Source organism: Bufo gargarizans, chromosome 3 (assembly GCF_014858855.1).
Source record: "Bufo gargarizans isolate SCDJY-AF-19 chromosome 3, ASM1485885v1, whole genome shotgun sequence".
NCBI lineage: Eukaryota > Metazoa > Chordata > Amphibia > Anura > Bufonidae > Bufo > Bufo gargarizans.
The window spans coordinates 563,592,548-563,607,427 of NC_058082.1; the positions used below are offsets into that span (position 1 = coordinate 563,592,548).

General features: G+C 44.0%; 1 protein-coding gene and 1 pseudogene across 1 annotated transcript in view; one reads left to right on the top strand and one right to left on the bottom strand.

The window, feature by feature from the left end:
- The window catches only part of SH3BGR (SH3 domain binding glutamate rich protein), an 81,418-nt gene that overhangs the window by 41,764 nt on the left and 24,774 nt on the right, over nucleotides 1–14,880 (top strand). Inside the window, 1 exon segment of the mRNA XM_044287465.1 lies at nucleotides 13,086–13,166. Coding sequence (XP_044143400.1) covers nucleotides 13,086–13,166 — 81 coding nt within the window.
- Nucleotides 12,598–12,696, bottom strand: LOC122933595 (annotated as a pseudogene).

Here is a 14,880-nt window from a genome sequence, read left to right on the forward strand (position 1 = left end):
GTATGTCCGTTCCGTTGCTCCGCAAAAAAAATTGTGCATGTCCTATTTTTTTCTAGTTTGCGGACAAGGATAAGCATTTCTACAATGGATCCGCAAAAAAAAAAATAGATGAGCAAAAAAAAAACGGATGCAATACAGAATGTCATCAGTTTGCGGACCGCAAAACACATACGGTCGTGTGCATGTAGCCTTAAAGGGGTTGTTTAACTTCAGCAAGTGGAATTTATCATGCAGACAAAGTTAATACAAGGCACCTACTAATGTATTGTGATTCTCCATATTGCCTCCTTTGCTGGCTGGATTTATTTTTTCCATCACATTATACACTGCTCGTTTCCATGGTTACGACCACCCTGTAATCCAGCAGCGGTGGTCATGCTTGCACACTTTAGGTAAAGGCGACGGCCTATGTGCACTTGTGCTGCCTCGGCCACCAGAGAGGTCGGCGCTTTTTCCTATTGTGTGCAAGCATGACCACCTGGATACGAGCAGTGTATAATGTAATGGAAAAATGAATCCAGCCAGCAAAGGAGGCAATATGGATAATCACAATACATTAGTAAGTGCCTTGTATTAACTTTCTCAACATCATAAATGCCATTTGCTGGTGAGACAACCCCTTTAATCGGCTCCCACACATTAAGTGTCCTCTCCCAGTGATGTCCCCTTAACCCCTTAGTGACCACCCATACGCCTTTTTACGGCAGTCACTAAGGCCCCTTTCACACGGGCGAGTTTTCCGTGCGGGTGCGATGCGTGCGGTGAACGTATTGCACCCGCACTGAATCCTGACCCATTCATTTCTATGGGGCTGTGCACATGAGCAGTGATTTTCACGCATCACTTGTGCGTTGAGTGAAAATCGCAGCATGCTCTATATTGTCCGATTTTCACGCAACGCAGGCCCCATAGAAGTGAATGGGAAGCGTGAAAATCGCATAGCATCCTCAAGCAAGTACGGATGCGGTGCGATTTTCACGCACGGTTGCTAGGAGACGATCGGGATGGAGACCCGATCATTATTATTTTCCCTTATAACATGGTCATAAGGGAAAATAATAGCATTCTGAATACAGAATGCATAGTAAAACAGCGCTAGAGGGGTTAATTTTTTTAAAAAATAATTTAACTCACCTTAGTCCACTTGATCGCGAAGCCGGCATCTCCTTGTGTCTCCTCTGCGCTGAACAGGACCTGGGGTGAGCTGCTGCATTAAATACAGGTTAAGGACCTTTGATGACGTCACTCCGGTCATCACATGGTCTTTTACCATGGTGAATCACCATGGTAAAAGATCAAGTGACGTACCATGTGATGACCGGAGTGACGTCATCAAAGGTCCTTAACCTCTATTTAATGCAGCAGCTCACCCCAGGTCCTGTTCAGCGCAGAGGAGACACAAGGAGATGCCGGGCTTCGTGATCAAGTGGACTAAGGTGAGTTAAATTATTATTTATTTATTTTTAACCCCTCTAGCGCTGTTTTACTATGCATTCTGTATTCAGAATGCTATTATTTTCCCTTATAACCATGTTATAAGGGAAAATAATACAATCTTCATAACCTCAATCCCAAGCCCGAACTTCTGTGAAGAAGTTCGGGTTTGGGTACCAAACATGGGCGATTTTTCTCACGCGAGTGCAACGCATGACAATGTTTTGCACTCGCGCTGAAAAATCGTGCATTTTCCCGCAACGCACCCGGCTCTTATCCGGGCAAAAAAACTGACGCCCGTGTGAAAGAGGCCTAAGGGGCCTTAGTCTGGGCCGCTGCTTTTTTTACGGCGACTCAGTCTAATTGCTGCACGGGACCCCCATGCAGCAGGAAGTGGGAACCCGGCTCTCACATGGGAGCCGCGGCCCTGCTCTAACAGGCCGGACCGACAGGAGTAGTGCTGATCCGGGCTGTTTAGCGCTTTACATGCCCCGGGCAATTGCGCCCGCTGCATGTAAAGCGCTGGCAGAGAGAGTGGACTCTCTCTGTCTCCCAAATGAGATCGCGGGGTGCTGATGTGTGTAAAGGTAGGCTGGGGTCATATGGAGGCCCCAAGCCTGCCTTGATTAGTTTCCAGCAGGCATTGCATCTCTGGCGCAGCCTGCTGGTCAATGTCAGTATAACATTGACCTAAAAATGCAATGCACTATAGGCATAATGCATTGCATTTTAAAATCAATCTGAATGTTGTCTGTTATAGTCCTCTTGTGGGACTATTAAGTGGTTTTTTTTTTTTTAAACACCTTTATTAAATAAATAAAAAATCCTTTAAAAAATATGCATTTTTTCCCCATTGAAAATAGGCTTTTCAATGAAATAAATGTCCCCCATATGTTTGGTATTGCCCTGTGCATAATGACCCAGACTACATAAATATCTTCTAAATTATCCGCTATGGTGAATGCCATAAAAAAAAAAGGCCAAAATTGCTAATTTATTCTTAGCTGCCACCGAAAAGCTTAATAACAATCGATCAAAAAGCATAATTTACTCCAAAATGATACCAATGAAAAATACAAGCCTTCCTACAAGAATCGAGCCCTTACACAACTCTATAGAAAAAAAAAAAAAAAAAAAGTTATGGATCTTGGGAAGTAGCAATGCAAAAACATTGTTTTCCTTCTTTTTTTTTTTAAAGGGGGTTTATTGTAGAAAAGTAGTAAAATGTAAAAAAAAACTATATGTATTTGGTATCACTGTAATCGTACTGACCCAGAGAATAAATATATTATGTTATTTATACCTAAAAATGAACGTCGTAAAATTTATAACGTAAAAACTCAGTGACAATATTTCTGTTTTTCCCATCTCCCTCCCAGAAAGAGTTAATAAAAGTTAATCAGAAAGTTATGTGTACCCCAAAATGGTGCCATTAAAAAGTACAACTTTTCCTGCAAAAAACAAGTCCTCATACAGCTATATAGACAGAAAAATAAAAAAGTTATAGCTCTTGGAAGATGACGATGAAAAAATGAATAAAAACTCTTGGTCAGTAAGGCCCAAAACAGGCTGGTCACTAAGGGGTTAAAAGCTATATACACCTTTGGGGGCATTTTTCTTATTACTGCATTGTACTTATTATGTTCTAAAAATCATTTTTTAAATTGGTCTTTATTACAAATATGGAGCCCTTTTTTCTGTACAGAGCTGAGATGCTGTAATAGAGGGCGTAACAGTAGTCAGTCGGCACTGCGATGTAGCTGCTGGTTCACTCTTCACTTTGACAAATGTTGAATCCCATTGATAGACACTTGGGTTATTAGGGGAGCAAATGGTTTATTGGAAACTGATCTTTATGTCAAAAACACAGATCTGAATAGTTTAGGCTACTTTCACACCTGCGTTTAGGTGCGGATCCGTCTGGTATCTGCACAGACGGATCCGCACCTATAATGCAAACGCTTAGATCCGTTCAGAATGGATCCGTTTGCATTACCATGAACAAAAAAATAAAATACATTTTTTACAATTTTTTTGTTCATGATAATGCAAACGGATCCGTTTTGACTTTACATTGAAAGTCAATGGGGGCGGATCCGTTTGAAAATTGAGCCATATAGTGTCAACTTCAAACGGATCCGTCCCCATTGACTTACATTGTAAGTCTGGACGGATCCGTTTACCTACGCACGGCCAGGCGGACATCCGAACGCTGCAAGCAGCGTTCAGGTGTCCGCCTGCTGAGCGGAGCGGAGGACAGACGGTGCCAGACTGAGGCATTCTGAGCGGATCCGCATCCACTCAGAATGCATTAGGGCAGTACGGGGCCCCCGTTCGGGGCCGCTTGTGAGAGCCTTCAAACGGAACTCACAAGCGGAGCCCCGAACGCTAGTGTGAAAGTAGCCTTACTCATGTACACTAGTAATCATCCAGCTTCTACCAAGCAATCACTCCCTTACTCCCAGTATCAGAGAGTCAAGCGTATCGTGAGTGATTCCATCACACGTGAAACTAGATTGGATGAAATGACTCTGAAATTCAGACAAAGAGGATATCCCCCACATTTATTGCAACAACAAAGGGATAGAATCTATGAAGCTCACACTCAGGACAAAACCAACAAAAAACCCTGCATACCTTTTGTAGTGAAATATCATCCATTGATGAACAAAGTAAGATAAGATGCCTTTATTGTCACTGTACAATACAATGTAATACAATGTACAATACAATGAAATGTTGTTTGGAGCAATCCTAGATGCCATGGACAGAGGAACAAGAACTGACATTTAAACTAAAGCATTACACTAGAAAAAAACTAAACATTAAGTAAGAACAACCATTAATAAACATTGGAGCATGGTACAAAAATCTTACCCGCAAATCGAGGAATTCAAGAATTTTCCCATGTTTTGTTATAAGAGAGCAGACAATATCAGATATCGGCAGTAATAAAAGTACACTGAAACAAAGTGTGCTCTCTACAACAAAACATGGCACTTATCCATGTTTGAATTGCATGCACTGCTCCAGTGTTCCTAAAGGCTCCTTTTTAACCCACCCACACACAGGAGAAAAAATTCCAATACAAGGTATTTTTTTTAACCTGTGACAGTAAATTTGTCATCTACATCCTTAAATGTCCATGTGGGTTACTCTATGTAGGAGAGACATCAATGCGCATGAAAGATCGTATCAGCAAACATAAATCCACCATTACAAAAGGCAACCTACTACTACCAATTCCTCATCACTTTCATTCACCGAAACACACCATCGCACAATTGCGCTTTCAAATCACTGAGGAAATATCAGAACCTAGACGTGGGGGGGGAATAGAAATGCCCGATTATTGAAACGCGAAGCATATTGATATACCGCCTCCAGACCCTAGAACCCAAAGGTCTGAATCGCGACTATGCATTGAATAGTTTTTTATAGGTCTTTATCTAAATTCCTTGTTTTATGATCTCCAACAGTATTTTTGAAGTTCAATGATCTTGATTACCAGAATATTCAGAGACTATTTATGAAAAGAACAAATTGGACCTTGCAACATCTGTTGTTGTTGATAAAGTTTCTCTCTCTTTTTTTCCTTTCCCCCCCCCCCTTTAATTTGCATGTCTACCTTGCCGTTACGGTAACGTGACGTCTACAGGTAATTGATTGTTTTGTTGGGGCGGGCTGTTTAAATGAATCTGTTTCTGTGCTTGCACACTGTAAAAAAGGCATAATCATTGCCGAAACACATCACAGTATCAGAGATATGTGACAATTAAAAGCAACTCTATAAGCTACCATACAGAGTGCCAGGTCTTCATTATCATTGCTGTAATAGAGGGATACGAATTTTCTGTCTTTTCCGTCAGCTGCTAATCTGACGGGCTCCTTATCTCTGCTCTCTGACATTATAAACACTCATTATAGCTCAGTTCTTTTCTTACTGATAAGAATGTGGCTTAAATAAGTGCTTATGACTTCTTAGTAATTTAGAGATAAGGGTTAGATGACTGACACAAAGTAAAGTAAAAAAGTAGGATTCACCCAGCTAGACAGTTAACCCTTTCTGACAGAATAGTATAGTGGTATAGTGGTCTATCTTGTATATAGAAATTCTTGGTTTAAGTCCCACGAGAAGTATAAGTTCTTTCTATAATTTTTTATGGGGCTGACGGCTATTTTCGCCAGCCTCATAGAAAATGAATGGAGGGCCGCTGTGCATGCGCAGTGCGCCCTCCTTCACTTGCGGGGCTCCGTTCTCGATATAGGTGCGGGTCCCAGCAGTGGGACCCTCACCTATAAGACAATGGGGGCATATCCTAGCGATATGCCCCCATTGTCTATGATGAGACAACCCCTTTAACCTCTAAGCTATATCATTACCACATAGAAATGTATTTTTTTTTCTCTGCTTATGAGCTAACACAAATTACTGGTGTCTGTATAATCATATATTGTGTGTGAATAAAGTAATATGTAGATTAGCTTTATGAGCAGATCTCAGTGTGGTGAAGCTATAGTACATAGTGATATGATATTGCTAGCACACAGCTCTAGGACACAGCTCTGCCCTCAGCATATCTAGCCCTGTCAATCAAGGGGAGGTGTGCAGAGCACAGGGGGTGTTACAAAGCAGTGCTCAAAGCATTCAGCCCCGCCTCTTGGTGCTCAATTTGCTCATTTGCATATGAATAAAAACGCAGATTTCTCTGTAGCTGTTTATCGTACAGACAAAAGAAAGGTATCGTTTTAATCAGCATTATGAGACCCAGCAGGCAGTATGTCTGGTTTAATAGTGGTGATCGTGGTGACAGAGCCGCTTTTAAATATTCACCTGCCACATGTTCCCCTGCTGTTAGCTCCCTGCTTCTCCATTAGTGATTCAGTGCTGGCAGGTGCAATGTGATGACATCATAGACATCACAGTTGAGGAGCAAACCTTAGTTTTTTTCTGTGCTGTCAGTGGCTCTGCGCAGCAGGTGTGATGTCATCTTTGAATAACTCTTGTCAGCACTGAATCATCGGTGGCAGGGGAACGGTGAAGCAGGGAGCACTGTGTTCAACTGTACCTGTATCCTGAGGAGGGGTCCAGACAGCTAGCTACACAAGCTGAGTACCCCTACCATAGACCTTCAGATAACATCTGGAGCTGGCTGCAAAAAAACACTGGAAATGCAAAAGTAAAGAAAAAAACACCAGCACAAACTTATGTATGAAAGCCTGATAGTAACATAGTAACATAGTACATAAGGCCGAAAAAGACATTTGTCCATCCAGTTCGGCCTGTCATCCTGCAAGTTGATCCAGAGGAAGGCAAAAAAAAAACTGTGAGGTAGAAGCCAATTTTCCTCACTTTAGGGGAATAAAAATTCCTTCCCGACTCCAATCAGGCATCAGAATAACTCCCTGGATCAACGACCCCTCTCTAGTAGCTATAGCCTGTAATATTATTACGCTCCAGAAATACATCCAGGCCCCTCTTGAATTCCTTTATTGTACTCCCCATCACCACCTCCTCAGGCAGAGAGCTCCATAGTCTCACTGCTCTTACCGTAAAGAATCCTCTTCTATGTTTGTGTACAAACCTTCTTTCCTCCAGACGCAGAGGATGTCCCCTCGTCACAGTCCTGGGGATAAATAGCTGATGGGAGAGATCTCTGTACTGACCCCTGATATATTTATACATATTAATTAGATCTCCTCTCAGTCGTTTTATTTCTAAAGTGAATAACCCTAATTTTGATAATCTTTCAGGGTACTGTAGTTGCCCCATTCCAGTTATTACTTTAGTTGCCCTCCTCTGGACCCTCTCCAGCTCTGCTATGTCTGCTTTGTTCACTGGAGCCCAGAACTGTACACAGTACTCCATGTGTGGTCTGACTAGTGATTTGTAAAGTGGTAGGACTATGTTCTTATCATGGGCATCTATGCCCCTTTTGATGCAATCCATTATCTTATTGGCCTTGGCAGCAGTTCCCTGACACTGTTTTTTGCAGCTTAGTTTGCTGTTTATTAAAATTCCTACATCTTTTTCCATGTCAGTGTTACTGAGTGTTTTACCATTTAATATGTACGGGTGACTTGCATTATTCCTTCCCATGTGCATAACTTTGCATTTGTCAGTGTTAATCCCCATCTGCCACTTATCTGCCCAAGCCTCCAGTCTATCCAGATCCCTCTGTAGTAGTATACTGTCCTCATCAGTGTAAATTACTTTACACAGTTTAGTGTCATCTGCGAAAATTGATACTTTACTATGCAAGCCTTCTACAAGATCATTAATAAATATATTGAAGAGAATAGGGCCCAGTACTGACCCCTGAGGTACTCCACTAGTGACAGTGACCCAATCTGAGTGTGTACCGTTAATACCCACCCTCTGTTTTCTATCACTGAGCCAGTTACTTACCGACATACAGACATTTTCTCCCAGTCCGAGCATTCTCATTTTATATACTAACCTTTTATGTGGTACAGTGTCAAACGCTTTGGAGAAGTCCAGATACACGACATCCATTGATTCGCCGCTGTCAAGTCTAGAACTTACCTCCTCATAGAAACTGATTAAATTAGTTTGACATGACCGATCCCTCACGAAGCCATGCTGATATGGCGTTATTTGCTTATTTCCGTTAAGATGCTCTAACATAGCATCTCTCAGAAAACCTTCAAACAGTTTACCCACAACAGATGTTAAACTTACCGGCCTATAGTTTCCAGGCTCTGTATTTGGACCCTTTTTGAATATTGGCACCACATTTGCCATGCGCCAATCCTGTGGGACATTCCCTGTCAGTATAGAATCTGCAAATATCAGAAATAAGGGTCTGGCTATGACATTACTTAATTCCCTTAGGATACGAGGGTGTATGCCATCCGGTCCTGGCGATTTGTCTATTTTAATCTTTTTAAGTCGCTGTTGCACTTCTTCCTGGGTCAGACAGGACACTTTTAACGGGGAATGTATTTCAACATTCGGCATTTCATCTGACAGTTTATTTTCCTCAGTGAATACATTGGAGATAAAAATATTTAACAGCTTTGCTTTCTCCTCGTCGCTCTCTGCGACTCCCTCCTCATTACTCTTTAACGGGCCGACACCTTCAGATTTATACTTTTTAACATTTATATAATTGAAGAACATTTTAGGGTTAGTTTTACTCTCTTTGGCTTGTAACCTCTGAGCACCCCAATTACCCTCCTACAGACAAATGAGCAGCCCCAACAGTGTCTAGTGTTCCTATACATGGGCCGTCATTGTCATGCACTTATCTGCATATGCAGCTGCCAATCTGTGGTATTTAATCCCCTTTAATGCCCTCATACTAGACCCTGCAAAATGCAATGTGAAAAGAGCCCAATATCATCTCTCTATCTGTCTATCTGTCTATCTGTCTGTCTGTCTAATCTATCAGATCTATCTATTCGATCTGTCTGCAGCGTTCTGACCAACAGGGGAAGGAAGGAGTAGGAAAGGAAGGTAGTGATGGCGGTGGTAATAAGGGTGGTTGTAGTCCTCACGGTGTATTCCCCTCAAATTTACTATCCGTATTGAAATTTTTTAAATGAGATATATTGTCACAATAGTTTTTGAGGTAAGGGCATGTATGAAAAGGAAGTGACTTTTAAAAATACCTTTATTAAATATTTAAGTGGGTATAGGTATGTATATACCAACAGTGAAAAAACTACATTTACTGAGATTACTCAGTGGGGGAGTAGTAGCCCCCAAGAAGAAAAACACACGTAGTGACAGGGTATACACTTAATTAGATGGGTACGGAGAAATTATTCTAGCCCGCTAGATTGCAGGGCTAGAAACAAGAACCAGCTACCCCTAGAATCCCTAGAGGTCTGCTGTGCCCAGGGCGGCCCCCTGATGGTGGAGGTTCCCTGTCCCCGAACCTAGTGCTAACCGGTCCCTAAAAATCCCTAAATAATAAATGCTCCAGGATGATATAGTAAAGAATAAATGGTGCTATTTATGGATGAATGTCACCATTATTCTCTATTGATCCAAATCTGATATTCACTAGTAATGGGGACTAGTGATCTTCACTGAGGCTTTATAGGCCCAAGTAGCCACACCCACACAGACACACCCAGTGTTCACACACACAGAAGGGATTTAACCCTTCCAACACAAAGCAAGGGAAGACGGCCACTTAAAGGGGAAGTACACACAAACACACACTTCACCTGTTGCCTGAGACAACCGCATGCTATGACAGCGAGGAGCCTAGCAAGCAGCTCCAGCTGCTCTACTGCCACATACCTTATGTTGCCAGCGGCAACCACAAGTGAGACAGCAAACTAGCGGCCCTCACCTGTGATTGAACGACCAATCCAGACCGCAGGCAACAGCATACGGTTCAGGAGTCACGACCATGACCATGGTCGTGACAAGTACAGGATAAGTAATGTATGTACACAGTGACTGCACCAGCAGAATAGTGAGTGCAGCTCTGGAGTATAATACAGGATGTAACGCAGGATCAGTACAGGATAAGTAATGTAATGTATGTATACAGTGACTGCACCAGCAGAATAGTGAGTGCAGCTCTGGAGTATAATGCAGGATGTAACTCAGGATCAGTACAGGATAAGTAATGTATGTACACAGTGACTGCACCAGCAGAATAGTGAGTACAGCTCTGGAGTATAATGCAGGATGTAACTCAGGATCAGTACAGGATAAGTAATGTAATGTATGTACACAGTGACTGCACCAGCAGAATAGTGAGTGCAGCTCTGGAATATAGTAAAGGATGTAACTCGGTACAGGATAATAATCTAATGGTATCATATAGTAATTTGATGTATTTAGAAAACTTATGTTCTGTGTCTATAAACTATAATTTATTGTCAGCTGTTAGAGTTTTTTTTTTTTTTTTAAACCCGTGCAACAAAATCATGCAGCGTGCCACACAAAAACGTGCACAAGGTTACAGTCCATGACAGGCCCTCTCCCAAAGGAGAAGGGCCCCCCATAAACCTTTACCTCCATTACCTCCGGGCCAGAAGTCTCCTGCAAGAGACCGAGACAAAACAGGCAACCCGTAGCCGAAGCCGGGAGTATGCCAAGTCCAGTGGCGTGCCCAGGGTGTTTGGCACCCGGGGCGGGTCATTTCTCTGGCACCCCTTCCAATACTTGACCACATACCTCTTACATCCAGGGACATCTCCTGTCATGTAGACCTTCTCTTTCCTCTTCTCCTCCGTTAGACCGCCATGACAAATTCTTTCAGCCGCATCTCGTCTCTACAGAGTTTGTTACACAGACACGTTAGATTTCTCAATTTTTCCATCAACCTCCCCATCCTGGTGTCCCCACAGTGTCATCCTGCTGCCACCCCCAATACTGTGCCTGTTGTGCCCCCCAATGCCCCAGGTACTATACTGCTGAAAAAATTGTGACCCTTATAGACATAATTGGGGTCTTTACTAAACTGGTGTCAAGTAGAACTGGATTTCCAAAAGAGCTGTCAAATATGAAAGGTGGAATCTGATTGGCTGCTATGGGCGACTAAGCCAGTTCTGCTGTACACCAGTTTGATAAATGACCCTAAATGTTCCTACAGTGTCCACAGCAGTTATAATGTCCCCTAGAGTGCCCCCAGTAATAATAATAACACCCTATATTGTGCTCCAGGTAATAATCCCTATATAGTGTCCCCAGAAATAATAGACTGGCCTCTACAGTGCCTCCCCAATAGCAAGGCCCCCATGCTGCCCCCCACACAGTAATTTCCCCCACACAGTAGTGCCCCCCACATAGTAGTGTCCCCCACGCTGCCCCTCACATAGTAGTGTCCCCTACGCTGCCCCCCACACAGTAGTGTCCCCCACACAGTAGTGTCCCCCCCGCTGCCCCCCACACAGTAGTGTCCCCCACACTGCCCCCCACACAGTAGTGTCCCCCAAGCTGCCCTCCACACAGTAGTGTCCCCCACACAGTAGTGTCCCCCACATTGCCATCCCTCCCATAATAAATTGCCCCCCCACTGTGCCACACAGTATCCCACCATATTCCCCCCACGTCCTCCTGTGTGCACCCCCCTCATGTCCCCTAAAGTTGTCACTTTATAAAATAAAATAAAAGTTTGCCCCCACCCGTCCTCTGTCCACCCTGGCCCCCTCATGCCGCCCAAAGTTGCCACATTATAAAATAAAATAAATGTTTGCCCCCACACGTCCTCTGTCCTGTGTGCACCCCGGCCCCCTCATGTCCCCCAAAGTTGGCACATAAAAGAAAAAAGAAAGAAAGAAAGAAAGAAAGAAACCCTAAAAGCTAAATACTTACCTGCACTTGCTTGCAGAGTCCCGGCACTGTGCTGCTGAGTCCCTGCACAGGCGCGCACGATGACATCATCACGCGCACCTGTGCCGGGATTTCACTACCGCAAAGGCTTCAGGCCTACTGGGTCTGAAGCCTATGGCGGTGATCGGCGGCGGGGCGGGGAACTATGCGCTCCGCTCCCTGCCCCGCCGCAGTATGTGGGACTGGGTCACGGGTGTCAGCGCTTCAGCAATGAGCACTTCCATCTGTATTGATGGAGGCGCTCATTGCTTTTGGGCCTGCTGGCACCCCCGTCAGAGCTGGCACCCGGGGCGCACCGCCCCCCCTGGGCACGCCACTGGCCAAATCTGTGCTCCGGCTGCCACCCAAGGTGTCGGCACGGAGCTTCAACAACTGCGCTGGACTCTCCCCGGATGGAGAACCCAAGGGGTTTTGCAGGGGGGTACGGAACCAAGATAACCACACATAGCCCCTCTAGGGGTTACCCATAAGGACGCCGCAACCCAAGAAATCCTTGTGACAAACAAACGTGGAAAGTGAACACACAGTGAACAAAAATTTTTAATTAATAGTGAATGTGTGCTGACGCTCAGCCCGAACATCCGGCCAGAACTATAAAAATTCCTCCACCTTATGCCAGGCCTGATGGCCGGGCAAAGAATAGAGGCGTGTGCGCTCAAAATGTGAGAAAGTGAAATGCATGCAAATGTGCCATCACTCAGTGGGCTCCCACCCCCAGTGAGTTTAGGCACCCCAGGGTCACCACTCCTGGGGCACTTTTGGCCCTGGCTTAGATCCAGCAGAGCCCTTGGTCCCCTAGCATAGGGCACTAATGGCCCAAGCCGTACACCCTAGGGATGCTGTGTGGTTCTCTGCCTTACATTCTAGGGGCCCGATTCAACCTCCAGAAATGATAAGAACAGTTACTACACTTGATCTTAGCCAAAACGCCGAGAAGCGATTCAGCCGTTAGAGGCAGGCTACATGCAAATATTGTGAATTTTTATCATTCTGTGCAGATTTTCTTGCGGACAATCTGCAGCCTAAAACAGTACCAGCAAAGTTAATGAGAGAGTTAATAGAGAATTTTCCAATTCATATACTGTACATTCTTTAATGTGAGGATATTGACTTGCGGTGAGGATGTAGCAATTTGAGGCTTATACATTTTTTGTGTGGATTTTCCATGCAGATTGCAAAGGGAGAAATCTGGGGCAAGTATGGCATGGAGTTGGTGCAAAATCCACATAGAAAAATTGAATGGAAAATCTGCATAAACTGCACAGCCATGGGCATGTAGCCTTTTTTGTGATGTAATTTTTAAAACCAGTCTGGTGTTTTTCTTTTTTAGGACTTCGAGTCTTTTTTTGATGCTAAGGAAGGGAATGAAATCTATGTGTTCCTGGGTCTGGCTCCTGCTGCATCTGCAAAGGTACATTATATTCTATAACATTATTTTTGCATTTTCTTATATTACAGTATATTGATATTCCTGATTGCCCCGTGCCTCTCGTACATCTGGTTTGGTCATATTTCACATTTTTCTCTACATACTCACAAGAGCTTATATACAATATGTATCAACATCATCTCTGGTGTCATGCTGCACAGAAATGGCTGAAATAATAGTTTTGTGGGGAGTTATAATTTTTAGCCATTTGAAGTTTGTCCCATGAATAAATATTCACTTTATGCAGATGATGCAGTTACATGTTTGTTATGACGCAGTGTTTGATTGATTCCCCCTGAGAATGTCCACCTAATGTGACCAGTGCTGGTGGTCACACATGCTCAGTAGCTCGGTCCCTCCTCCCAGATCCTCTGGTGTACGGGCCGCGGAGTTATTCCTGCTATTGTGCATCCAGCCAATAATAATTAACGCACTAGAAGAGACTTCTGCTCACCAACACTGGACACATTTGGTGGACTTTCTGAGTGGGAATCAAAAGACCAGCAGGGGGCGCCATAACGAGTATGTAACTGCAATATCCACACACAGGGGGCGTTTTATAAAAATCATTCCAATTAACAAATGTTATGCGTTTTGTCACCTAAGAGAAAAATGTCATATTTCGTTGTGGGACATACACTTCAAATATATATATTCAAATATCATTTTTATTATTATTTTGACAATTTTCATACAATGGCACAATATCAGTGGGTTTTGTTTCGCTTTTTGCCTTTGTATGAGCATAGTGCCCTCTGGTGGGTACCATAGGCACAGTCCCATAAACGTACATAAAAATAATGAAAAAGTACAGTGAAATCCCCTCCCTCAGTCCACAGCACCATCCCTCCTATCTTATGGATGTGGCTGTGTCAGTCTTCACAGGACTATAACCCCAGAACATTAAAAAATGCACATAAAGGACTTCCTAATTTTTTTCCTTAAATGGATAATGCACAATAAGCTGATTCTTCCAGTACTCTGGAGCTCACTTTCCATCTTTGCTGTGTAGACTGGGACAGAATCAGCAGAATAATTTCATTATCATTAGAGGATGGGGAGAGATTGTATGGGTCTGTTGATTCTCTTCCTTCCATTAATGCCTGTTCATTGGAGCCACCATAAAGGAAGGATGAAGAGTACAAGCTCAGCATGTTCATCAAATGTTTAGGCCAGTGATGCCCAACCTACGGCCCGCGGGCTAAATGCGGCCCACGCAGTGACCGGACTTTATCAGCAAAGCGATGCTGCCTGTGACTGCAATCTCCCCGCCCAGCCCTGCCTCCTAGCTAATTTGTTCACTGCACTTGCCTCTGTGAAATTGAAGAGAAGCGCTGTAATCTCGCACAGGCGCACTGGCAGAGGCATCGAAGTGCGCATGCACCGTCTTCCTGGTCTCTGCCAGTGCGCCTGTGCGAGATTATGGCGCTTCTCTTCATGTTCACAGAGGCAAGTGCAGTGAATAAATTAGCTAGGAAGCGGCTCTGGGTGGGGGGGATATCTGTGGAGGACACTGAAGGGGGGAAACTGTGGAGGACACTGAAGGGGGGAAACTGTGGAGGACACTGAAGGGGGGGATCTGTGGAGGACACTGAAGGGGGGATCTGTGGAGGACACTGAATGGGGGGGATCTGTGGAGGACACTGAAGGGGGGATCTGTGGAGGACACTGAAGGGGGGATCTGTGGAGGACACTG